The sequence below is a fragment of the Castor canadensis genome, chromosome 4 (genome assembly GCF_047511655.1).
Source record: "Castor canadensis chromosome 4, mCasCan1.hap1v2, whole genome shotgun sequence".
Classification (NCBI taxonomy): Eukaryota; Metazoa; Chordata; class Mammalia; order Rodentia; family Castoridae; genus Castor; species Castor canadensis.
In genome coordinates, this window is record NC_133389.1 from 166293713 (window position 1) to 166321468 (window position 27756).

Genomic DNA, 27756 nt, shown 5'->3' on the forward strand with positions numbered 1-27756 from the left:
GGCTTCTGGGAGTTGTAGTTTCCGGTCTGTAGGCAGGACGGAAGGAGCGGGGGAGGCCCCTTACGCAAACTACAATTCCCGGCGGGGAGCGCGGTGAAGGGGGGTGGGATCTGAACATGGCGGCGGTGGTAGCTGCTACGGCGCTGAAGGGCCGGGGGGCAAGAAATGCCCGCGTCCTCCGGGGTAAGGAGAGGGAACCCGGGGAGGGCAGGACTGTAGGAGATCTCTTTTCTCTCACACCACTCCCCACCATAGCAGGAAGTCAGAGCTGTCAGTACCTGCTCAAACCCCTCTGCAGGTTTGTAAGAGTCTGGGGGCGAAAAGATGCTCTGTAGAGGTCACCCAGTCCACTCCCAGCCTTTGAGTTAGACGACATCCCTGGGGTCTTGCTGCGAGAAGGGGCCCAAAGGAAGCGTGTAGACTCCCGCGCTCCAGGTGTTTCACACCGCAGTGCAGAGGAAAGAGCCCTGGGCTTCTGGAGGCTTGGGTTCTAGCCCTGGGTAATTATCAGTTTGACCTTGGGCGAAGCAGTTCGTCTTTCAGGGCTTCAGTTTCTTCTAAAGAATGAGGGGATGGAGATCTGTAAGCTCCTTTCCACTGCTAACATCCTGCAGTTTTAAAACCTTTTTCCGATTTCCTTCATACGTCTTGTGAGCCCTTCTGCAGTCCTTCCCATCCTGTCGTCTGAAATGAACAGCGAAGCTTGCTCTCCTGGCAAGAGGGTGATGAGCCCGCAGTGACGTAGAAGTGGCTTCCAAAGGTGTCACCTCGATGGCGACTTTCCCATTTCTCTTTGGATTCTTCCTAGCACTTGTTACTCCAAACTGAAGTCACCACTCCCCTTCCTCAGATCTCAACTGCTGCTCCCCAGTCCGTACCCACCCTTGCCCCACCAGCTTTCTGCTCATCCCGCATACTGACCTTCCTTACCTCCACCCACAGGGATCCTCTCAGGAGCCACAGCTAACAAGGCTTCCCAGAACAGGACCAGGGCACTGCAGAGCCACAGCAAGGAGGAACCTGAGCCTCTATCCCCTGAGCTGGAATACATTCCCAGAAAGAGGGGGAAGAACCCCATGAAAGCTGTGGGATTAGCCTGGTGAGTTTTAACTACCCCTTTGTCAACCAATGGGAAGTGCATCCAGGGGAGGGCAAGACCTGGAAACTTGTCTACGTTTCAGGTGGTGAGCTGAATCCAACGGAACAGGATTGCTGGGTTCCACAAATGGAATCTCAGAGGAGTGGGACAGGAGAGGTGGGAAAGTTTGTGAATTGGAGGGGGGGAAGGAGGTCAGTGGGTTTTTTTGTAGAGTAAGCTGAACTGATGTGATTCCCATTTGAGTCCCTGGCCTCATCCTCTCTTTTGAGAGCTTAGAGTGAGACCCAAGCCCCAGTAATTAATTAACTGAGATCATGTAGATTATGTTAATTGTACAGTAGTTACAAGTTGTTCTGTACATTGTTATTGACTGTTATTCTGACCTTAATACATATTACTGATCAATATTGAAGTAAAAGAGAAATTAACATTTTTTCAGCACACCTGATATGTAACAATACTTTGCCATGTAATATTTTAATCTTTCTGGGATAACTAATACACCCCCATTCCACAGAGAGGCTGGAATTGAGGCTCAGCTGAGATTCTCACCAGGTCTTGTGACTGTGCTCTTTGTCCCACACCAAAGCACCCCTTAGTAGCTGTTACTCAGATTAAGAAAGAGAGGGGCTGGTGGTGTAGCTCATTGGTAGAACACATGCTTAGCATGCTTGAAGCCCTGGGTTCAATCCACAGCAGAAAGAGAGAGAGGAGTCGAATCTGGGAAGGGATGAGGGGCCCTTTAGACAGAGGGGACCTTTGTTAAGTCTCCAAAGGAAAGAGGCTGGGCTGCCTAGAGAATTATGCACAGGTACTCAGCAGAACCACACTGAGCCTTTGTGCCATGCCTAAGAATTTGGACTTGGGTAGGAAGTGATGGAGAGCTGTTATGGGGTCTTAAGCAGGTAGCAAAAGGACCTGATTTGCGTGGGTTCCTCTAGCAACCAGCCTGGAGGATTAGTAGACACAAGAGGTTTCACAGAATTCATGCAATTGACAAAGCTGGACTGATCCACCCCAGTTCCTCTGGCTCAGGCTCAGCCCCTGCCCAAACCCGGTGCACATCTCCCCACCCCTAGGGCCATCGGCTTCCCCTGTGGTATCCTCCTCTTCATCCTCACCAAGCGGGAAGTGGACAAGGACCGTTTGAAGCAGATGAAGGCTCGGCAGAACATGCGGGCGTCCAACACGGGCGAGTATGAGAGCCAGAGATTCAGGGCCTCCTCCCAACATGCCCAGTCCTCTGAAGTTGGGTCTGGCGTACAGGCCTGAGGAGCACTGCAGCCCTCTCCTAGACTATTTTAACTGTGAAGTCTTCCAGTTGGCAGGTTCTGGTCCTTGCCTCTGAGGTCCACCAGAGGGCGTATGAAACCCAAGCTGCTGCCAGCCCTTGCCCCTCCCATACAGAGAAACCAGCCAAAGGCAAATAAAGTTATTGAGTGTTGGACTGGAGAGGAAGCAGGTCTGGGTTTGTAAGTCCCCTGGGAGGGGAGGTACTGTGGGTGGAGCTGGTTACTCATATGTGCTCCCTCTCACAGAAGAGCTGTGTTCCTGGCTGGGTGGTGGGGCAACCACAGGCTTAAATGCAACAAGCCTAGGCACAGACCCTGAGGACCAACCCCTCAGAGCTTCTGGCCAGCAGGGTGGGGTCCCACTCAGCCTTGAAACAAATAGTAAAATCAAAGGCATCATGCAAGTTGTGGAAGCAAAACGCACAATGTCACAACCTCTTGGGGGCCTCACTTTCCTCCTTTGTGAAAGACTGGACTAGAGATTTTGTAATAGATTCTGAGTCCGTTGTTGTTCCCCTCCCCCACCTATAGAAGTGTGGATATACACACGGCTTTGTGAGGAAAAGTTAATAGCTCTTGAGAACTTTTGTAAAGGGTCCATGACACAAAAACAGTAAGCATGATGACTCTTAAGAGGATGATAAAATGGGTGTGGTTACCTAGGAATAGGTGCCAGAGACAGATCCACTAGAGTTCAGACAGAGGGAGGAAGTGGATGCAGTGGCAGAGCCACCACCTTCCAGTGAAGAAAACCAGAGCCACACAGGGTTTAACTTCCAAACATAAGACTTTATTACACTTCTAGTTTATGTCCCTTTGTGTGATATATTTAGGTCAAGAACTCAATAGAGACATTCTAATAATGTCCTTGGGCTGATGTGGTTTCCACCCCACCCAATAGATGACCCTGTCCCCCACCCACCATTCCAGCTTGAGGCATTTGTATTACAAAGAAAGCAGTAGCTGGCAGGAGAGATGGGGCTCCAGTCTAAGAACCAACACAGGGAATTCAAAATACATGGAGAAAGGAAGTCACCTTCCACTTGGGGCCCTCCCTGGGTTAGCAGAGAAAAGCACACAGAAGTCTTCTTGGGTACCACAGTGGGCTTCAATATTTCTCAGATCAGGTAGTGGACCCTCGGGCATTTTTCCTGCTCTCTCCCCATTGTCTCCTCACCCTGGATGCTTTGAGAGCCTACAAACTACCCCATTTGCTGACCTTCATCCATCACGTTTTCCTCTTAAGTGCCAGGTAGCTCCTGTGACCTACTCTCTCCACCACCATCCAAGCCTAGAGGAAGCCCAGGGTGGATACTGCTGTATGTTGGGCCCTCTACTTTGCTCACTCTTCTTCCCCCATCCCAGCCCAGATAAACAATATATACACATTACTGAAACAAGGTGCCGGTGGAGCATAAAGACCCCTGGGCACAGATCTCTTCTACCTTCCCCAGCTAAGAGGTGCCAAACCTAAGGAGTACAGGATGGTGGCCTATGAATCCAGGGGCTGGTAACAAAGCTGTCTGGCTTTTTTGGGTTTAGGAGGGGAAGCAGCACCAGCTACCTGGCCTAGGAGCCTGTGGCAAAGGTGGGAAGGGAATCTCTTCACCTTGAAGCCCCTTCCATGTTCATATTCCCTTTCTACTATAGAATAGGCTTCTCACACACCCACCCACATAGCTGCTAAGAGTTCGGTGCCATGTAGAGGGCAGGACACACCTTCAGCCTAGTCCTTACCAGGCCCACCAAGGGCAAGAGTTCTCAGCTCCTCTAGCCCTCCAGGTTTCCACACATCCAGCCAGAGAGGCCACCCATCCCCAGGACAGAAAGGAAACTGGCATATTACTTGAGGGGAAGGATCTGAGGCCCAGCCTTCTAGGGAAGGGAAAGCCCAGGGTGGGGGGAATGGGTGGTCCTCAGTTGCGATCCCCCATCAACTGTAGCACAAAGGTGAAGATGTAGACAATGTCTGTGTAGATCTGCAGGGCACCTGTGATGTAGTCCTCTGGGCTGATGGTATGTTTCCGATTCCCCAGGACCAACTGTGTATCATAAGCCAGGAACTGCAGGGACAGGGAAACCAGAAGTGAGCAACCAGGGGCTCAGTGTCCAGAGCTCATTTCTGCTCAACAGAGTTGTCCTGTTAGCCTATGTGCCATGAAGAGTGCTTTGGAGACTCATTAATGAACAGTATGACACATGGTCTCTACCCACAAGCAGTTCACTATCTTTAAAAGGACACAGACACATGCCCGACTGATACAGCCTGCTGAGCAATTTAACAGCCAGCAGTATGAATGAGACAGCAGGATGCTCAGAAAATCACAGAAACCTCTTTGACAGTGGGGAGAGGAACAACCACCCACAACCCTGTTCCTGCTTCCCAAGATGCCTAAATTCTATTTCCATCCCCTCAGTTCCCATCTCCATAGAGCCAGGGACTCACCAGGGTGAAGCAAATGGCCCCCAGAGCAGCATAGACCATGTGGAGCCAGTAAATCTAGGAAAGAGACACAGGGAATGGTGTTAGAAATCTGAGCAAAGACAATCACGTTAGGCTCTCAGGACTCAAGCACCCAGGAAGTTAGCTCTCCAGGGTAAAAGATCAAGTCTTTCTAGATCCTGGGAGAAATTAAGAATGGTGATATATTTGGGGGGGAAAGCAGAGGCCATCCTGCAATGGCCATATAAAACTAGTCTCAGCATTGTTTGGCAAACCGATCTCCAGAGCTAGCCAGTGTACAGAAGTGTCCACTATACTTCTAGAAAAAAGAAGGCAACTGAGTTACAGCTCTGGAAGGGCAGACCCAGCATGCACCAGTTGAAGAGTCCCATCGCCTTTGCCCTGGTCATGGTCAGCACCCAATAGACCATGTGGAGCAGTTTCCAGCTCCTACAGCCTATCCTAGGGGGGCAGACAGAGAGTTGAGAAAAGCACCTCACCTATCTTGAGAATTGGAATTGGGGGTCCTCCTGTGGGCAGGTGCCTATGCACAGAAAGGCACTAGCAGAGCTACTAGCCCATGGTGAGGAAGGCAGCTATCCTCATCTTTCCCCTTCAGCACTGTTCTCCCCACAGCTATTACCCATGCCATCCTTCGGCCAGCTGGAATCAAAGTAGGAATGGGAATCAAGGAACCCCTTCCACCCAGACTCATCTTCTAGACCTTTGGGTTCCACTCCCGCTCTGCCTCCCAGAACCTAGTCTCAGCTGTCAGAACTAACCTACTACTTCCTATAGGAATTCAGTGATGCTGTCCAGGTACCATGGCTCCCAGGGCTATCTGTCTCCAAAGAGAGATGAATTATACCCTAATCAAAAAGGCACTGTGTATTGGGACCTTTGCTAGCCAGGCTCTGGATGTCACATCCTGCCCCAGGGGCCATGGGCCCAGGAGGGACCTTGCTGCACCTTCTTATATAGGAAGTCTGCAATCTGTAATGAGCACTGGGTTCACTGGTTCCAAGCTTCATGGGACACTCACATATTTGAAGTACAGCACAATGCTAGTGACAATCCCAGTCACCATCAGCACAATTCCCAGGACACAGAATAGGCCTGTACACGAGGTGAAGTCCACCTACCAGGAAGGGAGAAGGAGGCACCTGTCAGATGACTGCCTTAACTGGCAGCCCAGCCACACTGGCCCTGCCCCTCACCAGGAAGACCCAGAGCTGCCTCCTGGGGTCATGGCAGTGGCCATAACATGCTAAAGACAGACACAGGAAGCAGCTTTGCAAGTACAGATAAGGATTAAGTCTCCCAGGGAAAGCCCTGGTTTTCAGGGGTCTGGGCTCTCCCAGGCCTGCTCAAGTGCCAAACCCAAAGGGCCAGATGTGTATAAGAAAGGGAGTGGGTGGTCAGGGAAGGACCCTCCATATCCTCACCTTCGTCTGAAAGCAGAAGATGGTGACAGAAATGGACACCACAGCAGTGATGATCATTGCAAGGATGACAGCTTTGGTTTGATACATACTGGGGGAGAAAGAGTTGAGAGAAGCCAGAGACAAAAGCCACATAAAAATGACTTCAAATATCACTTCCTGCCCAGAATCCACTCCCATAGATGACTGCCAGGCCAGGAACAGCCCACTGCCTCTCAACACACCCTCCCAAGTGTGTGGTGGATTGTCCCTGAATATACCTGGAAATGGTGCCTGTCATGAAGCCCATGGCAAAAGTCTGAGGGAAAGAGAAACAAGAAAACACTTAAGAACTGCAGGGCTAGGTGGTAAAGTGCTTGGCCAGCATGCACCAGGCCCTGGGTTCCATCCCCAGGACCACAAATAAAAATAAAAAATAAAACAAGAACGGCAGGGCCGTGGGGACGGCTACAGTAGCCTGCCAGAGCAAGGGGTAAATAAGACTGCATTGAAAAGAGCAGCCACAGAGGAGACCAAGAGCAGGGGGCAGGTTAGGTAGGGCAACACCAGAGACATCCTTCCACAATGATGTCCCTAGCCCTTCCCTGGACAGCCCTCCCATTAACCTTGTAGACTTACAAAAAGAGTCAACAGGATGATGTTCCATGGGAACCGGCGTCTGAGGGGAAAGAGAAACCTTGGTTACGTGCCTTAGGGTGGTGGCCAGGTATTAGGCGCCTATGCCTGTAAGAATAAGCCTTACTCTTGGGGAAGGGACACTCACATGGCTTTTGGCACCTGCTCAGATGTTTACACAAGGACAACATGAGACAGACCTGCTCCGTGGTGCCAGAAACACCTGGACTTATTTGTAGCTCTTATACTGACTATCTGTGAGAAAGTTGTTCAATCTCTTTGAGCCTTGAGTTCTTCCTGTTTGGCTATTTTTTTTTTCTTCTCCCCCTCCCTCCTTTTTTTAAACCTTTTTTCTTTTTTCTTTTCTATCTGTTAAATGGTTAAAATGTTACATATCTTACTGGGTTGCTATAAGAAAGATAGATTAGATAGATAGATAGATAGATAGATAGATAGATAGATAGATAGATAGATAAAGATAGATTAGATAGACAAATAGATCTCACACTCAGTACTTTGTACATACCTGAACAGAAGCCATCATTGTTGTTGTCACCATCCTTACAAGTATTTTTTTGTAAGTCTCCATTCAACCACTATAAGGAGTCCCTTTCTTCCCAAAATAGTTGGTCCCTATCTCTCCCCCTGCCCTCCTCATGGTCTGAGACTCACCTGGGTCCCTGGCAGCAGGCAAGGGTCAAGTAGGTGACAATGAAGACAGCACTGGAGGGAGAGAGATGGGACAAAGCGTACAGACTCAGAGCTGCCCTCAGTCCCTTCTGGCCAGCCTGGCAACTCCCAGCAGCCTGGGACTAGAGCCCCAGTGGCTGCTCAGAAGTCTGGGGGCAAGCTCCACAGTAGGATGCAAGGATACTCTTCATCTCTCCCCCATTCCCCCAGCCTGAGGACTCCAGTCCACCCACCTCCCACTCTTCAGCCATGGACCCTGAGAAACTCTGTAATGCAAGGGTTTAGCCAGGTTAGGGAGGTTGCAGAGATCGACTAAGAGGATCCAGGAAATGCCATTCATTGACATCCACCCCGCCCAGCATTCTGTGATCCTGTGATCCTGTTACTCCTCATCTGGGTACATCTCCCATACTTCCCAGCCCAGGAGCCTGGCACCAGCCACTGGGAAGGCCTCTCAGAGAGCATGCATGTTGATCCCCACCCTGAGCAAAGCTGGTCAGCTGGACACTGGGACTGCCAGCCTTTCTTGTCCTCTCCTCCCTCCTTCACCCCCAGCAAAGACGGCACACACTTACTAGGACACATAGTACACAGCCACGTTCCTCCTCACAAATGCGCTGACTGGTTCCCTGTGGAGTAAGGGAAGACAAGAGAGGAGTCACACCATGGTTACTCTGCCCCGTGGCCAAGGCCTTCCAAACAGCCCAGTAAGTAACCCAGAGATCCCAGGTCTGGGAAGAGTGGTCAGGAGCCCCAGAGACTCACACAAAGGTAAAGATAGCGATAATGGCCACTGTGATGAGCAGCTGGACAGAGATGATGGTGTAGACCTGGAACACAGATGGGCAGGAGCACAGGTCACATCCTCACATCCCAAATGCTGGCCTCTCCCTAGAAAGCAGCCAGCCCAAGACCAAGGAGCCTAAAGGACATAGGACTCCTACCGATCCCTGTCTTTTCAGTGATAGAAGGGGGGCTTATTTTTCATTTTGAAGGTTCTACTCTTTGAATCCTCAAAGATTTCTCCCAGGCTGCAGCCTGGCCTAGAAGTGACCCCACTCAGGAGCCTTGATCACTGCTTCCTCCATTCCCCTCCAACTGCTCCTTGGCATCTACCCTGCTGTCCAGCATACAGCCTCAGTTTATCTCCACCTCATCCTGCCTGGTTGTCCCTGAACCTCCAATGATGGCTGTGTACCTCCAGCAGTTCAGTGTGATACGACTGAGTATCTATCCGTCCTGAGTGGGGTACCAAGCACACAGGAGAGGGGTAGAGCAGGTTAGGAGTGAGGATTACCATTTCCAGCTCCCAGCTGCTTCCTGTCTTGCAGGAGAACAATGTCTGGGAAGGGCCCTGCACTGGGCAAAGTCTAGGCAGACTAGACTAGGTTAAGAAAGAAAGTATGGAAAGGAGTGGGGCGCTGGAGATAAAGGAGCTGGGGAATCCCATGGAGGATGCAGAGCTAGAGGGAACATAGACAACCAGTGTACTTACATGGGACTGTGTCCCCATGTTAGGACCAATATGGCCAGCCCTCTCCCATTCCCCCCGCAACTAGAGGACTCCAGTCCATCTGCCTCCCACCCATCTCACCTTTCGGATGAAGGTGTGTCGGACTTTCCGGTCATCCCACTCTCCAGGCCCAAAGGTGTCACTCACTGCTCTCTCCTCTCCATCATAGCCTTGGCCTGGGCCTAGAGACATATCACATAAGAACAACTGGGGACCTGGGACACATCCCAAAGCCTCAATGACACTGCCTCATGGGCTCAGGTATCTCCAGCCCAAAGACAAGTATTACAGCACAAGGACTCCTCTCCAAGCTCCTCTCTAGACGCTCTCAGAGTGAGCCCAGCTGGCCTGGCACAAGAGGGCATAGATAAGAGTCATCCCATCAGCATGCATCTGCTGAGAACTCTGAGTGCTAGGTGGCGGTGTCACCATCTAAAGAGGAAGCCAGGCAGCAGTGAGGATGGCTGGCAGACCAGAGGGTTCCACGACGGAGGGCAGAGGAAAGGAGGGGGGAACTGCACAGTGCAGGTGTGTGCAGGGGGCACAGGGTAAGGGCTGGGGTCTACTACAGGCCTGCCAGGGCATGCACAACTGTCACCTGTGAATGATATGTTATGATCTGCACCAGAACATGCATGTCCAGGTGAGAGCTGGCCATACATATATTCCAGAATGCTAGAGCTACTGCAGACCTCCCACATCCCACAGATGCCTCTTTGGGAACTGCCTTCAAAATCTACCCAGGAGGGACTGGGCTGCAACTCAGAAGTAGAACATGCGCTTAGCATGTACAGTCCTAGGTTCCATCCCCCGGAAAAGAGGCTCACTGCATCCCCATCTCACCTATTTCTGACCTGCCATGGTGTTTACCAAAGGTCATTCCAAATAACTTTGGGATATTTGCAAAAATCATACTTTACCTAAAGGATGATAATGTGCCAGCCCTAAGATAATAAAAACAACAACAAAGTGCTTAGGAATCAAGGGAGTTCCTAAGCAAGACATGGGCCTGGGCAGGGTGGCAGTGGCCTTATGCAGAAACAGAAACAGTTCTTTGGGTATCCACTTGAAAGCCTCAGTCTCCTTGCTGAATACAGAGGCTAGCAAGTGGCTGGAGAGGCCAGGAACTAAGAGAAGCAGAGAGGAGTGAGGGAAAAGGAAGGGGAGAGCTAAAACAAGAAGAGGAAAAAGGACCAGAGAAGAAAGGGAAGGAAAGGAGGTAACTTCATCAACCCTAAGCACTGTCGCCTCCCACCTACCCCCCTTTCCAGTACTCACCATAGTTCATGGGCATCGGGTGGATGGGGGGCATAGGCTGTGGGTAGCCAGCAGGGTGACCGTAACCAGGCTGTGGGTAGGCAGGGTAGGCAGGGTACCCACCAGGATGGACAGATGGCTGTCCATAGCCCCCAGGGGGCGGAGGGCCAGGGTACAGGGGGTTGCGGTCCTCATATGGAGGGGGGGCAGTGGGGTTGGACATGGCCTCTCAAAGGCTGAGGGGAAACCCCAGCTGCTGGGACCTGCAATGGGAGATAAGCAAAGCAGTCATGAATGCTCATCCCTTACCCTCTTTCAGGCTGTCTGTCTCCAAGGAGGGGAGGCCCTCCCAGTTTCTCTCTAGATCATGCATGTCACTCACTGCCCACAGGCCATCCCCAGCAGCCTAGTTACTGGCCCTCCTGCCTTCACAGCAGCTTTTTGTCCATGGCCTTCTCCTCCCTGTGCAATTTCTTGGCCATAAGAAAGGAGGCGGATTAGTTAGATACCCAAAGTCACTGCTGAGCATCAGTGGTATGACAGAGCAGCCTAGGAACTCCCTGTTCTCATCTAAGAAAACTTTCTAGTGTTGGTGGCTTGATAGTAGAAGCAGGGAAAAAGCCAGATGGACCCAGCAGAACCCCCGGTGAGTCATGGGGCCAGCTGGGATCCTCTGGAAGGGTCAGCCCAGCCCCCCCGACAGCAGCTGGCTAGAGCACCAATCCGAAGAGCCAGAGCTGGGGTGGAGCCAAGGCTTCAAAGTGGAGAACAGGGAGGAGGAGGAGGTGGAGACCATGCCAATCCATGCCAGAGCTGCCAGGCCCCAGAGGGGAGGAGCTGGCTGAACTGGGAGGCCTCAAAAAGAGGGCCGGCCTGAGACAGGACTTTCTGGTTCCCTCAGACAATAGTTGTGGCTTGTCAGATAGACTTGGGGCAGCCTGTGTGCCACTGTTTTCTTCACTGGCCTTGATAGGGAGTACACAGTGAGCACAGGGCCCAGAAGCCCCCTGGGAAGGGGGTCTTTGGAGTCTCCCCTAGGGGTAGTGCCCTGCCACGATAAAAACAAGCTGAGGCCACAAGATGAAGGCAGTGCCTTCTGTGGTAAGAAGAGCTCTGCAGCTGGAAGCCCACAAATGGCAGGTAGAGGGGACCTCCAGGTTGTATAGCCCCAAATGCTCATTTCGGGTGAGAATCAAGGCCCAGAACAGTGAAGTGACAGCTGGGATCTAGCAGGTTAGTAGCACAACCAGAATGGAACCCTTTAGGATCCTAGGTACATGTCCTTTGTGGTATGCTGTACTCCTTATACCTCTTCTGCCAAGTACATGTCCCCCAGCCTGGTGTTCCCCCTCTGAGGTGGCATTTGGGGTCTGAGAAAGAAGATCCTTGTGTCCTTGTAAGGAACAAGCCCTGTCAGAGTCTACACCCCTTGACAGCCCCCCCCCCCCCAGCCCACAGTATCACCTGGGAAAGACCTTGAGGATCCCACAGGAAGAACACTAAGATCCAGGTTAGCAGCCACCCTCAGAGCACTGCTGGAAGCAGGAGTGCCCTGGCTTCTCTTTTTAGGGGACCCAGTGCAGTTGAGAGATCAGATAAAGGACTGTCTTATGTCTTCTCTCAGGACAACCAGAGTGATTCAGAGAGGGAAGACAGCCAGGATCAAGTAACAGGCCAGGTCTCTGAATAGGTTATTTTGAGGAAAGCTGTCCTTTACCTCCCCAGAGTAGATAGGATAGAACCAGAGCAAAAATATGTCAGGTGAAGGAGAAGAAAGCCTTCCTGACAGAAAGGGAATGAGGGGCAAACCAGGCCAGCAGGCCCTGGGAAAATGGTGTCAGAGTGCCTAGGAAGAGCCAGGGACTGGTTTGGGAGATGTCTGAGGCTATGTAAGGGCAGGAAGATAATCACAAGTAGTTTTAATATGTAGATCCCTTGAATAGGATAAAAGAAAGGAAAAAAGCTGGGTCCCTCCTTTCCCCTGAAGCAAAGGGCTCCTTCTCTCTGAACACCCCCACCCCTTCCAGTACACCCTTTACTCCACTAAAATGATGGTGTCCTATGGTAAGAGAGGGCGCAGGGAAAGTCACCCTTGGAGTGTGTGTGTCACTGTGGCTCTCATCTCAGCACCCTAAGTCCATCTGACCCCCCATCAGGATGATGGCATTCACCCCTGGTTAAACAGACCCAAGAGGCACTGGCAAGAAAGACCCTGTGAACAAGAGCCCAGCTGTGCCACCAAACCATGCTGTCACCATCACCTGGCCCTTCACTTTCTCTTGCTTGTTCATAGGGTACACCTCTGTGAAATGAAATGCGCTGGGCCAGATCTCTGAACTCTCTGACAGCTTTAAAAGCTGACTGTGATCCTGGGAATTGGGGCTGCATAGAACCTGCCCTTTTCCCTTTGCCCTTTGCCATAGACAGCTGTCCTTCCTTTTTCACAGACAGAGGGGCTGCGGCCACAGGAGGAAGTGTGACTCACAGACAGGAGGGTCAGGCTGAGATGGGGCTCCAGGGTCTACTCCAGTTCAGCAGCTGCTGACTCATGAGCCTTCCTCCTGTACTCTCTGGCCCCACCCTGTGACACTTCTGGTTTCAGAGAAAACCACCAAGAAGGTCCCAGACCAGCTCTCTAGGGCCTCAGCCACCAGCCCATCTATACCAGAGACAACCACTGAGCACTTTATTTTACTATGCCTCAATGTCTTCATCTAGAAAATGGGTTTGACCCTAGTATGTATCACCCAGAGAGTTGTAAAAATTAGAGGAGAAAATGTACACAGTGCACTTAGAATGATGCCTAATGCCAGATAATAGGGATTACATTTTGGTTATGTTCAGTTATTATTTCATTAACTCCTTACAGTAGCCCAACAAGGTGAATACTGTTGTTCCTATCCCTATTCACAACAACTGAAGACACTGAGGCTTAAAAGAATGAAGTCCAGCAGGGTGCTTGTGGCTCACACCTATAATCCTAGCTACTCAGGAAGCAGGGATCAGGAGGATCGTGGTTCAAAGCCAACCTCAGCAAACAGTTCGCAAGACCCTATCTCAAAAAAACCCATCAAAAAAAAAAAAAGGGCTGGTGGAGAGGTTCAAGCGCCCGCCTAGCAAGTGTGAGGCCCTGAATTGAAACCCCATGCTGACACACAAAAAAAAAAAATGAACTCCAGGGATATCTTGGTATGGCAGATGAAGTCAAGACTTGGGCCCCAAGACTGACTTTGGAGTTCCTCTGAGTCCCTCTGCTTGAGTCCATTTATACAGCCTATCTGAACTTCTCATCCTTTCTACCATGGCTTCCAGCCTAAGACCCTGTCGTGACAACAGGCTTACACAGAAGTGGATACCTGAACAGTCAGCCTGTCCTCAGAAGGCTCCAGCCCATTCAGAGGCATGAGGGAGAGACTGTCCAGAAACAGAGATTCAAAAGGTCATAATCAAAAGGACACACACTCACCTAGGGCCAGCCAGCCTGCCCCTCTCTTTTCCCACCAGACAGCCACAAGGCAAGAGGCAGTGACCCATCCTTGTCACAGAGCTGATCTGGGTGCCAGGACATAATTCAAAATATTTGGCCCTAAGTGCAAGAGGGGAAAGCCCTCATGTTTGTGCCAGTCATGTAGGTGCCAGCTTCTGCCAGATTCACCTGAGTCATGCCAAGCACAAAACTATCAGACCAGCAGTAGCCTCTGGGGGCCCAGGATCATTGGGTAGCAGCTTCCACACATGCTTCAGCTCCCACCCAGTATGCATGAGGGCCGTGCCACTTCACATTGGCAAATCCTTCTCTAGTAATCCTTGCTGAGATGACTTGTACCCAAGGAGGAAGTCAGCTACTTTCCTAGCAATGCCTCATGGGGAGAACTAGACATGAATGGAGAGTAGGGGGAAGGCAGGAAAAGGTGAAACAGAGAAACAGAGTAGGATAAGGCCCAAAGCCTAGCAGTTGGGTCTTCTGGGTTCCACTGGTGGCTATGAAGGCCTGTGAGGCCCAACTGGAAACCTGAGTTTTCCTAAAGCAGGAAGCATTCAGCTTCTATTTGAGCAAACATCAGCAACAGGGAGATTGTCTGCCAGCCCCCAGTGTCTACAAGCAGCTTGAATCATTATAACGTTCTTCACCTCCCAACACCTGTGATCAAGGTGTTTGGGCTCTGCCCTATACTGGCAATTACGTATTTTGTTTGCTCCTCTCTCTCCAGCAATCAATCCCCCTCAAAGAAACCAGAAGCTCCCCTTGGCCCAGTCATGGTGGCAGCAGAAGTGGGTGGGCTCTGGGTCCAAACAGCAGGATTTGCTGGTGGCCAGGATTTTTATATGCAGAATTGGGAAAGCAGCTCCCCACCTACCCCCAGGCATCTTAGTAGGGCGGGTGACCCTGCTTCCAGCCTGCTGAGGTCATGCTCTCCTGGGGCATGTGAAGAGTTAAGGCTCTGGAATCCACAGAGCTACTGGGGTAACATCAAGAGGTTTGTGTGTCGGAGGGAGGGGCAGAAGGAGCAGCTGACTGATCCAGGCATCCTGCCCTTCTGCCTGCCAGGAACGGATGCCCAGAGCAGAATGGAAAGAATAGCTCAAAGTGTGCATCGAAGGAAGCCCCACCCAGCAGGCAATGCAGCACACCCTGCCCACTGTGCACAGGTCCCCATGACCAGCTCCTTCCCTCCTTTTCCTTTGTTTTCCCCCTCGCCCAGAAAAACAGCCCTCCCATTCCAGCGCATAGCCACCAGGACAGAGAAGTAAAAAATACACCCCAGAGTGTCTGAGTCAGTCACTAGGCCTGATTCTGGACCAAGAAGCCCAGAATCAACTTCATACGCTTTGGTTATCCTGGCCTCTGGATTAAGAGTTGAAGGGGAGGGAGTCTTAAAAACTGAAGTATCAGCGCTGGAGTGGACTTTAGAAATCATGTGGTCATTTCATAGAACAGACAACCTCAGAGCCAGGAAAGTTCCTGCTCCAGCCCAGGACAGGTCCTCTTGGATACCAGTTTGGAACTTCCTTTCCCAGCCCCGCCCACTCTGGAAACTCAATAAGACAAAGCAAGCACACACACCCCTGAGGAGGAGCCAGAACAAGCCACCCATTCCCCCAGTTCCTTCATGATCTCTGCCTCAGACTGCTAACACTTACTTCCTCCCTAGTTCCAAGTCATCCCGCCCCTTAGAGACATGGCTAGAGACGGGCTTCTCTCAGATCCAGAGGGCTGGCTCTAGTCTCCAAGAGAAGACCAGCCACCCTGAGAAGCATGGGAAAACCCAGGCATGCAGTTTTCTGTTATCCTGTCTCTGTGGGCAGAATTGTGTCATCTGGGCAGTAATCTCAGAAATCCCAGTCATGTCAGCACCCAAGATGGCCGGGTTGTGCAGATAAGGAAAGAGGAAACCATTAGCAGGGCTGATGCCATTTCTGAAAACAGCCCCTACCCACCTCCTTAGTGCTTAACTCTTCTATCCTTCAGTTGAGCTTCCAAGTTAGAGGGGGAGGCAGAGAAACAGAGCGGATGATTGACAAGCCACGGTGGGCAGGGATGGAAGCCAAGCACTTAAAGATAGTGAGGTGGGCTGGTGGAGCGGCTCAAGTGGTAGAGTACCTGCCTGGCAAGTGTGAGGCCCTGAGTTCAAACCCCAGTACCACCACCAACAAAAAAAAAGGTAGTGAGTACTGTCAGTATTTAGTACTTATAAGCAACTTAGGTGCCTCTGATGCTTACAAAAGATCCCATTCTGCCAACAGGAAAACAAATTCAAGAGGACAAGCAGATCTAAGGCCTACTGCAGGCAAATAGCAGCAATGGGTTTGATGTCTTATTTTGAAGTTCACAGCCTGTGCCTTTACACCTGCCTAGAGCAGGAGCCCCTGAGGCATATCACCTGATGAACACGCCAGTACAGGAGATGAGGGTGAGGTAGTAAAGAGGGAAAAGGGGACTGGAGGCGTGGCTCAAGTTGTAGAGTGCCTGCTTTGCAAGCTTGAAATCCTGAGTTCAAACCCCAGTCCCACAAAAAAAAAAAAAAAAGAGCAAAAGACCAGGAAGAAGCTGAGTAAGTGTGTTATTGCTTCCCACTCCTTGTCCCAGGGAAAAATCATCTGACACCTGAGTCTGGCCTTAATAGGCAGGGATCCTGACTTTGATACTGACTCCACTGCATGAGTCAGGGTAGGCCACTTCACATCTCCAGATTCAGTTTTTACATCTGTAAGATGAGTTTCCTGAACTGAAAAAACAAAGTCCACTCCAACCCTGCCAGTTTCTGGCTCTGAATAAGTAGCCTAGCAGAACAGAAGGCTTCAGGTCAAAATGACATGGCCCCCACTAAGGATCTACCCTAGGGGCATTACTTATATGCCACTGTTCCAGGACATCTGCAGAGGCGCATGGTGTGTTGTTGGTGTGAGGGTGGCCATAACTTTCCTTCCAGACTGTTCCCTCAGGCCAGCCCTCCTGGTGCTCACCCCCAAAACCTGCAGAGACAGCTTAACACCATAGGAAAGAAAGAGCAGGGCAGGAATCAAGAGGCTGGGCTCATGTGCTAGCTGTGGGAATCCAGGCAGATGGCCTCCCTGGTCTCCAGTACCCCTAAACGCCCACATGAGGGGAGGAGCAGAAGCTAATTTATCAGAACCTGAAGTGGAAAGAGGATCACCTGGTCAGGCACTTCCCAGAAGATGTGAGTGGAAAAATAAGGAAACAGAAACAATCTATGTCCCCTTGGAAATTCTCAAAGCACAGTGGTATATCAGCTCCCATGAAGTCCTGCCCTAGCCAGCCCTGTTCAACCCACATTCCTCCATACTTCCTCGAGCCTGAAACACTTTATCCAGAGACACCTGTTCATAGCCTGTGCAAAACCGCCACCTGTGTTTTAACAGATAGACCCTACCCCAAGAAAAATGCATGTCCTAACTCCTCATGTCATAAAACCCTGTTCTTCCTCCCAGCTGCCTCTCAGAAGCAGGCATGCACCCTCACTCTCAGTAACTCAGAGCCAGGATCCTCCACAGGGTTCTCCCCACCCCCCAGTTCCAGCTGCCACAGTAACCCCCCTGATGGGATTTGCTGCCATGGAGTTGGAAAAGGACAGATCATTCTGAGTGAGGACCAGTAACCTTCCTCTGACCAGTGGACTCCTGGATGTCATTCCTCCTTCAAAATAGACCCAGGTTTTGGCCTAGAATCTCAGACTTTTACTTAGAGTTGGAAGATTCTGTCATGGTCATCCCTCCCATAGCATTCCCAGGAAAATCCAAAGGCCCCTGCCATGGTTAGCCATATTTTGTTGCCATGTTGGTAGCAGAACTCCTTCCCAGAAACTTGATCATCCCAGTTTAGTGCTCTGAAGACACACAGCAACGTGTGTCCCTTCACTAGGGCTTCAGTTCTTTTTCCTTTTTTTTTTTTTTTTTTAGGGGTTTTTTGGTTTTTGGTTTTTGACACAGAGCCAAAAACTGTAGGCCGTCCTGGAACTCACTATATAGCCCAGGCTGGCTTCGAATTCTCCATCCTCTTGCCTCAGATTCCTGAGTGCTGGGATTACAGGTGTGCACCACCACACCTGGCGCTTCTGCTTTCAGAAAGGCCTGGGGTGAAAGTTTTGGGGTTGGAGGTGCTCAGAGGTAGACAGGTTCTCTCTGCCGGGAAGGAGGAGACTGCCAAGGTGGCTATTACCCCAGCTCATGACATAAGTTTCTCCCTGACGCTTACACTGTAACCCGTCATTACGCGTTCATTTTTTACAAGTGAGGCCATGAGGTCATGGCATAAGAAGTCAGGGCCCTTGACACAGTGGTCTTACCACTTCCTCTAAACTTTTATAAAGTGAACTGGGTCTTCATGACTGGAGAGGCAGGGAAAGCAGGCAGCTGAGGAGCAAAGTATACTTTGCTCCAGACAAAGCAGCCTCACAAAGGACCTGGCTCCCCCTGCCACACTGGCCAGGCCAAGGGCACCAGCTTTGAAACCAAAGCTCACCAATGAGATGAATATTTCAGAGCCTCAGAGAACCCGACACCTGATGGACCTTCCATGACATCTGGCTCTGTCCCTGGTTTCCCAGCTTTCCCCACTTATCCCACGTCCAGGATGCCCAGGTCGAGTTCCAACGCCATGGATGGCACCCACAGGCTGCAGTGGAGTGGCTGGGGATGAAACCCCAATAGGACAGGAACTTGTGAAGAACAAGCTCAGGGCCCAGCCTCCCAGCAGCCTTCCTCTCCTTCCCTCTGCTGTTCCCGGCTCCTTCCCAGTCTTCCCCACTTACTTTCCCTTTTCCCATTTCCTTTTTGTTTTTACTCTGACCCAAAGTGATCATGAGGAGGACGGTACTTCCCCACAGTTCCTGAAGCAGCCACGGGGCAGTAGCTGGAAGCAGCACAGGGTGAAGGCAAAGTTACGATGAAGGTGGGCCACTCCCCCAGGCGGAAGCCATGGGCTGCCCACCGACTTCCTCCCCATCTCTGAGCTACAGCCTCCTCCCCACCACCTGGGTACTCATTCACCTGTCTACATCAAGACTGGCGGCGCCATTTCACACCGGGGCAATCTGAGGCTCTAGGCTGGCCGAGCCTCCTTTTCCTACCAGCTGAGGACCATAACAGCCCCCACCCAACTCACAGCTGGCCACTCCGGGGCTGGCGTGGTGAAAAGCCCTGTGAGAGACGAGCCGCTCGTGCCAGTAAGAAGGGGTCACCCCCCAGACCCTGGCCAGCTCGCCGGTGCCCAGGACGCGTTGCCCGTCTCGCCAGGCTATCTGGGTGCCACGTGCCCTTCCGAGGCGCCCCGGGATAGTGAAACTCCAACAGCCATGGCGAGCGATCCCCATGGTGGCGCCTGCTCCTAGGGCCGAAGCAGGCCAGCCCCAAGCTAACTCCGGAGCCAGCCCCGCCACCGCTGCGAGAAAGTTTGGGCGCCCGGCGCAGCGCCGCCCCACTCTTGTCCCAGTGCCCACCCGCCCGCAATCCCACCTCCGCCGCCCTGACCCCCGGCCTTGCCTTGGCGGATCCGACCGTGCTTTCGGGCCTCCGAGACCTGCCGGCTCTGGGCTGGGCTGGGCTGGCCTGGGCTCCGCGCCCCTCCCCGTCGCGCGGGACAGCGCCGTGGGGCGGGGCCTCGGGGCGCCGCCAGGAGGCGCTGGGGTCCGCGGGGTGACCCACCCACGACTGAGCACCTTCGTGGGTATTTCACTTTTACAGGAAACTGCCCAGTGATGGAAATTTAGAAAACACAAGCACAGGAAGAAAGGAACTTCTCTTCACCCCTCCAGACTCCCGGAAGGGTGCTTCTTTGCCTTATCTCTGTGTTTTACTTAGTTTTCTAGACGAGTCATATTGTACAGTAAGTTTTGCTTATTGCTCTTATGTGTGGTTTGTTTCTGTTTTTGTTTTTGTTGAGACGGGGCCTTGCTATGTACCACAGGCTATTCTGGAACTCGGTGCCTCAGCCTCCCGAGGGATAGGAGGCGTGTGCCACCATGCCTGGCTTGCCTTTTACCTAACATTTATCGTGAACATTTTTCTTTTCACTAACTAGTTTTCAAAAGCACAACTTTAAGGCTGGGGATGTAGCTCAGTAGTAGATCATTTGCCTAGCATGTGTGCTGCACCAGGTTTGATCCTCAGCACATCATAAACAACAACAACAAAAACACATAGTATGAACACTGCAAAGTATTCCATCACTTGATTATGCTGATTTTTATAATCAGTTTTATCCTAGACGACATTTATTTTCCATTTGTGCATTTGCTTTCCATTTTCCATTTTTCCATCATTGCATTCTTATGCAAATCCATGATGAGCAGCCTTCACAATTCCATGCTTTTAAGATAAATGCACTTTTCAAGTTTAAAACTTCAAGTATGCTGTGGTAGACATAGGACCTATAATCGCTACCTGGAACTAGTCATGCGTGACTTGACAACGGGGACACATTAGGTTAGGGGATTAGATCATTGTCATACATCGCATACACACGAACTAAGATGAATGTGATGTCACAAGACCGTGAAAATCTTATGGAACCCCCACCCCATACAGAGCCCCTCTTTAGCCACTGTACTTCAGTCTGAAAAGTAGATGCTAAATCTTAAATCCTGCATTGCAGTGTAGATTACCACTACAGTGCATGACTTTGGAGTTCACCCCCATTGTCCCACTCCTCATAGTCACTCATGAAGAATGCAGCAGAAGCCGGGCGTGGTAGCACACACCTATAATCCCAGCACTCGAGAGGCTGAGTCAGGAGCATAGTTCAGAGAGGTCAGCTTGGTCTGTGTAGTAAGACCCTGTCTCAAAAAAACAAGGCCAGGTACAGTAGCTCACACATGTGATACCTACCCTGGAAGTATAGGTAGGAGGATTACAGTCTTAGGCCAGCTGGGACATCTAGCCCCTATCTAAAAATAACTAAAGCAAAAAACCAAAAGACTGAGGTATGGTTCAAACGGTAAAGCCAATGCCTATCTAGCAAGCATAAGGCCCCAAGTTCAATCCCCAATACCACAAAGGGGAAAAAAAAAAAAAAAAAGCTGGAGGCAGAGGAAAGGAGGATCTGGAATTCAAGACCAGACCTAACAAAGTTATCTCAAAAAAAGAAAAAAAAGCTATCTTGAAAACAGATGGAGGGCGTGGCTCAAGCAGTAGAGCACTTGCAGTGGGAAGCCCTGAGTTCAATCCCAGTAGGAGAAGGCTGGAGGGAAGAGGAATTTAGGGGCAAGTGGGTAGCTCCAGTGGTAGAGCTTTTCAGCTTCCCAGGAGTCAGACATTCTGGGCAACGCATAAGTCAGGAGGATGAGGGGAGGCTTTGGCCCTGCCCCTAGGGCAGGGCTGCCAGCTTTGGAAGATAAAGGATTCTTAGTCATGAGCTTTAGGAAATAAACAAGCAAATAATTCTTTTGTATAAGTATGCCTCATTATCCCATGCAATTATCTGGGAATACTGACGCTAAAAAAAAAGTATTCATTGTTTATCTGAAATTGAAATTCAACTGGGCCTCTGGTATTCCTCCTATCCGGAGGAAGGTCAAGTCAAGTCAGTGGCAGCAGGAAGGGGTGGGGGAGTGAAAGCCACCAGGCTGAAGTTTATTTTAGGAACATGACTGGAAGGGAAGGTAGGAAGGGTCCTGGTGGAGCCTGAGGGAAGGTAAGGCACATTTCATGGAGCTGCTGCTATGCCCCCTCCAGCCCAGCCCCGGGCTCCACAAATTTCTCCCCGTTGATGCCCAGTTATCTAGCATTCATGGGTTTCTCCACCCAAATGAGATCACTGTGTTTATCACTATCAAAAAGGTACCGTTTTGTTTATTTTTATTTCAGCAGCACTTAACTCCCGGCCTCATGCTTGCTAGGCAGGCACTCTTCTGCCAGCCCTTTTTTTGTGATGGGTTTTTTCGAGATAGGGTCTCAGGAACTATTTGCTCCAGTCTGACTTCAGACCATGATCCTTTTTTCAGAGGATTTTGTATTTACTAAACTGAGGCATTTAACCCAGCCTAGGTAAGTAAGTATGCCACTTTCTCCCCACTGACCCAGGGTGAGTGGGGACCCATTCACCTCCAGGCCTCAGCACCTCATGGCCCAGGACCTGTCATCTGTATAACTGATGGACCTCTGCTGCTCTCAGGTGGGGGAGGGAGGCTTGTGGGCATGAGTGACAGATGTGTAGAGGAGGGGAGCCCATGGAGGCTCTTCCTCCTACAGATTAGCCTTATTGTTCATAAACATTACTTAGGCTTCCTTAAAGAAATAGAGTGAAAAGAATGTTGAGACGGGGTGTCCAAGGGGCTGGGCTTTTGTCCAGCGTTGACACTGAATGGCCGTAAGACCTGGGCCCATCTCTTCACTTGCAAATGGATCGAGTCATGTTTTTCACCTCCTGGTACTCAGATAAAATCATGTAAGAAGGAAGATAGACCCACCGGAACTGGACGTGGGTTACGTTCAATGTGAGGAAGCCTGGGCCACAGGACCAGGCTGGCACCCATGGAGGTGCAACTAGAGTCAGGGCCACTTTCCAAACTCCCTTGACTGTCAGAATGAGCTGATGTGCTTGTGAAAACATGCAGATTTCCAGATCTGAAAATCAGAATCTTCAGGGAGATATAAGCAAAGGCCCCCCCCAGACAAAGTATCAGCTGGGATGAATCCAAGTTCAAATCATTTGTGGCTGTGTGACCTTGGGGAGCTTACCAAACTGCTCTGAGCTTTGGTGTTCTTATTTATAAAAAGGAAGATAATGATATAGGGTGGTTGTAAGGATTAAAAATAGCAGCTGTCAAGCTTGGGGCAGAATTAAAACTTCACTATCATTTTGGAGCAAGGAGCCCAGTGATTCTCCCAGTGACAAGCACAACCTCTGGTTTGGGAGGTTAAGTGGGACCTAGTGTGGTAAATTTGCCGCAGTCTGGCTTCTCAGCTGGACCAGGCTCCTTCTGTACCACTACCCTGCCCACTACCATCTTCTACCTTGGCCTCCTGGGCCAGCCAGGTCTATTGGAGCTGTCAGGTTTTTATGTTTCAGTTTTGTTTGTTTGTTCACAAAAAATGGCTGGGGGAGTCACTCAAGGAGTAACAGCACCTGCTTAGCAAGCATGAGGCCCTGAGTTCAAACCCCAGTACCACCAAAAAAAAAAAATTAATCATCAGAGAACTGTCACCTATATTTCAGTTGCATAGCTAATAGGTGACTTCTCAAACTGCAATGTGCAAACAAATCACTTGGGGAATCTCACTGATGTGCATATTTTGCTTCATTCAGTTAAGATGGAGCCTGAGGTTTTTTTTTTGTTTTGTTTTGTTTTTTTATGGTGCTGGGGATTGAACTGAGGGCCTTGCACATGCTAGACAAACATTCTACCATTTAGCTACATCCCCAAACCTAATTCTGCATTTCTAATGAACTCCAGGTGACACAAAAGCTAATGGTCTATGGACCACACTCTAACAAGGATCCAAAACTTAATTCGTAACCCACAACCCCACTCTCACTCTAGTCTGAACATGAATTTGAACAGCTTCCATTTCCATCAGAAGGCAAAGGGGCAAGATGCACAGGAGGGGCAGGAAGGAGGAATGTGAGAGGGAACTCCAGCCTGGGAGCCCTGTCCCCTACAAATACAGCATAGGCCACATTTGGAAACTTTCCAGCAGTCATTTAAAAAACAAAACAAAAAACATGCTGACTTTGACAGCACATATACTAAAACCAGACTGATAAAGAGATTAGCTTAGCCCCTGCACAAGGATGACACGAAATTTTTGTTTGTTTCTAGGGTTTGAACTCAGGGCATTGCTATATTTTCTTTAAAAAGTAAAAAAGACACAGACCAATCAGTGTTGATAATACACACACACACACACACACACACACACACACGTAAATAATTTTTTTTGTGGTATTGGATTGAACTCAGGGCCTCACACTTGCTAGGCAAGCACTCTACCACTTGAGTCACCCTCCAGCCCAATTTTGATAAGGCATTTATTTAACCCAATATAGCCAAAAATGTTATCATCAAAAAATATTGGCTCAGTGGGGACATGGCTCAAGTGGTAGAGTGCCTGCCTGGGAAGCGCAAAGGAGCACACACCTGCAATCCTAACACTCAGGAGGTGAGATACATGGCCAGCCTGGACTATACAGGGATACCCTGTCCCCCAAAAAACACAAAAAAAAATATTACTGGGATTTTTTTCATAATAGGTCTTTGAAATCTGGTGTGAATTTTACACTTACAGCACATCTCAATTAAGATGTTAAATTTACCTCAGAAATATTTAACTTTACAGTCTAAATATTTACATCAGAAATCTAAAAAAGTGTACAAAACGTACATGCTTGAAGCTGGGTGCTGGTGGCTCACGCCTATAATCCTAGCTACTCAGGAGGCAGAGATCAGGAGGATCGAGGTTCAAAGCCAGCCTGGGCAAATAGTTCTCGAGACCCTATCTCAAAAAAACCCTTCACAAAAATAGGGCTGGTGGAGTGGCTCAAGGTGAAGGCCCTGGGTTCAAGCCCCAGTACTGCAAGTAAAAGAAAATGTACATGCTTGAGTATTTTCCAATAACTGAAGCAAGTATCATTTAATATATTTAAATGAAATTAATTAAAATTAAACAATTTAAGATTCAGTTTTACCATTGTACTAACTACATTTCAAGTCTCAGAGGCCGCAAGTGACCAGCGGCTATTGGCTATTGTGTGGTACAGAACAGTGCAGAGCAACTCTAGGGGTCAGTCTCGGTCACAGTTCATCTTGGACCTCCCCCCACACTCCCATACTCCCAAACCCTGACCGAGGTCCCTAGCCCAGGGCCTGCACTCAGTACTTTTTACTGAATTTAATTTACTTCCAAAAAGGCCAAAGGTTGATCTCTAGAAAGTGTAGGGTAAAAGTCACAATCACTTCCAGATATGACCACTAGGGGACAGGACCTTCCTGTCTCTGCTTGGCAAGAAAAATAATTCTTAACTTCCCAGAGACTGAGGCAGAAGATTCAGCCCAGTTGTTTTCCATATTGTGGCTGAAATCCATTAGTGGGGCATTACACAACCAGCACTTAAAAAAATAGACTAAGTAAAATGAGAATTTTTTCCCATAACTTGCTTTTTTCATACTGTGTATGTCTAGAAGATGGGTCTCAATGTAAAGAGGTTTTTTTTTGGTTACTGGAGCTTGAACTCAGGGCCTCCAGCTTGCTAGACAGGGGCTCTACCCCTGAGCTATGAGCCCTAGCCCTGCTTTTGCTAGTAATAGGGATTGAACACAGGGCCTTGCACTTGCTAGGCAAGCACTCTACCACTTGAGCCGCCCTCCAGTCCTTAAAACCCACTTCCATTGAGTTCCATGGTCAAAAAAGTTTGAAAATTACTGATCTCTCTTACCTGGAGGTAAAGTGTTGAAGCTAGGTAATGAGTTCATAAGAGCTTGCTATCCAATTTTCTTCCTTGTTTTTGATTGGTTTAAATTCTCCCTAATAAAAAGTTAACTTAAAAAGAAACCGTTGTCCTAAGAGAACAGCACACAGGAACCTCATCTAGACTGGAAGAAAGCTTCTCTGAGAGAGAAGGCAGTATGAAATAGCCCAGATGGGAGGAATGGGGTGTGTGTGTGTTCATGCATGTGAATATGCGGTGGCCAATTGAGGGTAAGGGAACAGAGTATGTGAAGGTAGTAGAGGCAACCCTGAATTTGAAAGACCTTGGATGGTCTAGAAACTTCAAGGACAGTGTCAGGCACTGAGATGTAGCCTAAGGAAACTGGGGAGGTGGGCAGGGCCAGGTCTACAGGACCTCCTGGGCCTCCTCAGAGATTTTGGATTGCACCCTAATGGGAAGCCATTGGATGGTTTTCAGCAGGGAGGAACATGATCTGGGGCCTGTATTAGGGACCCCTCTCCGTCACACACACACACTCTTCACCATGAGTGGGTAGTAGGACAGAGCCTGAGCGCAGGAAGGCCAGGAGCTGTCTCAGCCATGGAATGAAAGGTGGTAGCAGCCAGTGCCTACTCTGAAGAGTCAAAGCAGCCCCACTGCCTCTACAAGCCACATCTTCCAACAGGCTGCCTGCCTTTCCTTTGTCCCCACATCCATCCCTGCTCTTTTCTACTATGTTTGGAGCTTATCCACATGGACACTTTGGTGGGCTCTTGGTCCTCCACCTTCAACTGGGCATAGCCAATGGAGAGCTCCAGTAGGAGATGGGAGTAGGGTCAGAGTATTTTTTCTCCTCCCTCCTGAAAGGGTCACCACAGACTAGCTTATCCCCCATCCAAAGATCACAGCTCCTTTCAGGTGGCCCTCTCCTCATTCCCTGTCTCTGTTTTATTTCTGTTCCCTCCCCTCATCCTTCAGACCTAGGAGTGGTGACAGAGCCCTACTGTCACTAGCTCTGGAAAACTACACCTTCTCTTGTCTTCTCATCTTGCTTATACCCTGCCCAGTAGCTTCATAGACTTGTAGAATACACTAGACCCTCCTTGTCCTTGGTTTCAGTTACCTACAATCAACCGCAGTCCAAAAATATCATATGCCACCTTTTTTTTTTTTTGGTGGGACTGGGGTTGAACTCAGGGCTTTGTAATTGCAAAGCAGACTCTCTACTACTTGAGCCACACCTCCAATCCAGCAGTCCAGAAATATTAAATGGAAAATTCCAGAAATAAACATAAGTTTTTTATTTCATCTTTTGTTTGTTTTGTTTTATTTTTTGCTTTTCCTTTGTGCTGCGGATCAAATGCAGAGCCTTGTTCATGCTAAGCATGTGTTCCAACACTGAGCTATGCCACCATTACCAATTCAGAACTTTTAAATAACTTTTTACCCTATATTGTCATAGTTGTTCTGTAGTATTATTAGCTATTGCTAGTCTCTTACTGTGCCTGACTTTTAAACTTTATGGTGGATTTGTATTTCTAGGAAGGAATAGAGCATATATAGAGTTTGGTACTATCCACCTTTCAGGCACCCACTGGGTGGGTCTTAGAATGTACCATCTGCAGATAAGGGAAGGAGGCTCCTATAGTCCTTTTATGCAGCTCTTCTCAAATAGCCAGATTAAGTGTGCCATGTTTCTGGCACCCACCCTCTAACTGATATGTTTCCTATGCAGGCTAGCAAAATAGTATCAGCAGAGAGCAGGACTTTGAGTCCAATAAAACTAGAAATGAATTCATACTCTGTCACTTGTTAGCTATTTGATGGGAAAGTCATTTAGCCTGCTCAAGCCTCAACTTATTCATCACTACAAAGAGATGCCATTCCCTTCCTTATAGCATGTGTTTCACACATGCCTTGCCCTTAGCAGTCAGTCTACACTATTCCTTCTGTTCTTCTTCCTTTCCCCACAACTGACCATTTCTTACACAAGCAAAGTGCTACAGGCTGAGTATACAAGAGATAAAAAATGACAGCACCATTTCCTCTGTCTTCTGGGAGGTCACAGACTTGCAGGGAGATGCAGTGACTCCCTTGGGACCCCCATAACCTACAGCGGAAAGGTAGCTACTTTTCAAACCATCATTTCTGTTTGACTTTGATGTGGTACTTTTCCCAAATCTGGACATAGAGCAGTGACCAGACAATGGAGACACTTGTGATAAAAATAAATAAACAAAGCCTTCAGAGTGGAGGTTGAATTTACCATTTCTTTACTTTGCAGTGCTAAGAATGGAATCCAGCGCTGGGCATACAAGGCAAGTGCTCTACCACTGAGCCACACCCTAGCTGGTTGAATTTACTTTTAGCTGTAAAGATGCTGTACTCAAAGAAAGGCCAGATGAGCCTCCTGAAGACCAAACTCCCCTGCCCCAGCCTGCTTGACTCCCCAGATTGAGAACTTGGGCCTTAATTAGTTACAATCAATTCCCTCGGATGTGCTGGGCCAGAAGGCACCTGG

The 27756-nt window shown here is 49.5% G+C and overlaps 2 protein-coding genes across 5 annotated transcripts in view; one reads left to right on the forward strand and one right to left on the reverse strand.

The window, feature by feature from the left end:
* Positions 1 to 30: 30 nt before the first annotated feature.
* Pnkd (PNKD metallo-beta-lactamase domain containing) overlaps positions 31 to 27756 on the forward strand; it is a 68138-nt gene continuing 40412 nt past the window's right edge. For 2 of the 3 annotated variants that reach the window (XM_074071708.1, XM_074071706.1), the window contains exons 1-2: positions 31 to 183; positions 943 to 1099. In XM_074071708.1, the coding sequence (XP_073927809.1) occupies positions 117 to 183; positions 943 to 1099 (224 nt within the window). In that variant the 5' untranslated portion in view covers positions 31 to 116. Of the gene's footprint in view, positions 184 to 942; positions 1100 to 2178; positions 2552 to 27756 lie in introns of those variants that run through there. The other variant, XM_020174911.2, reaches the window with a different exon arrangement.
* Tmbim1 (transmembrane BAX inhibitor motif containing 1) lies at positions 3160 to 19463 on the reverse strand. Of its 2 annotated transcripts, none has more exons than XM_074071711.1 (12): positions 19352 to 19463; positions 10373 to 10614; positions 9176 to 9276; positions 8347 to 8411; positions 8157 to 8210; positions 7564 to 7614; positions 6895 to 6934; positions 6537 to 6574; positions 6280 to 6367; positions 5877 to 5972; positions 4838 to 4891; positions 3160 to 4454 (listed from the first exon to the last, which is right to left on the reverse strand). In XM_074071711.1, the coding sequence occupies exons 2-12, from the start codon at positions 10572 to 10574 to the stop codon at positions 4308 to 4310; spliced, it is 936 nt and encodes a 311-aa protein (XP_073927812.1). In that variant the 5' UTR covers positions 10575 to 10614; positions 19352 to 19463; the 3' UTR covers positions 3160 to 4307. The 2 variants fall into 2 exon arrangements, with proteins under 2 accessions (XP_073927812.1, XP_073927813.1); XM_074071712.1 differs by lacking the exon at positions 19352 to 19463 and adding an exon at positions 10861 to 11015.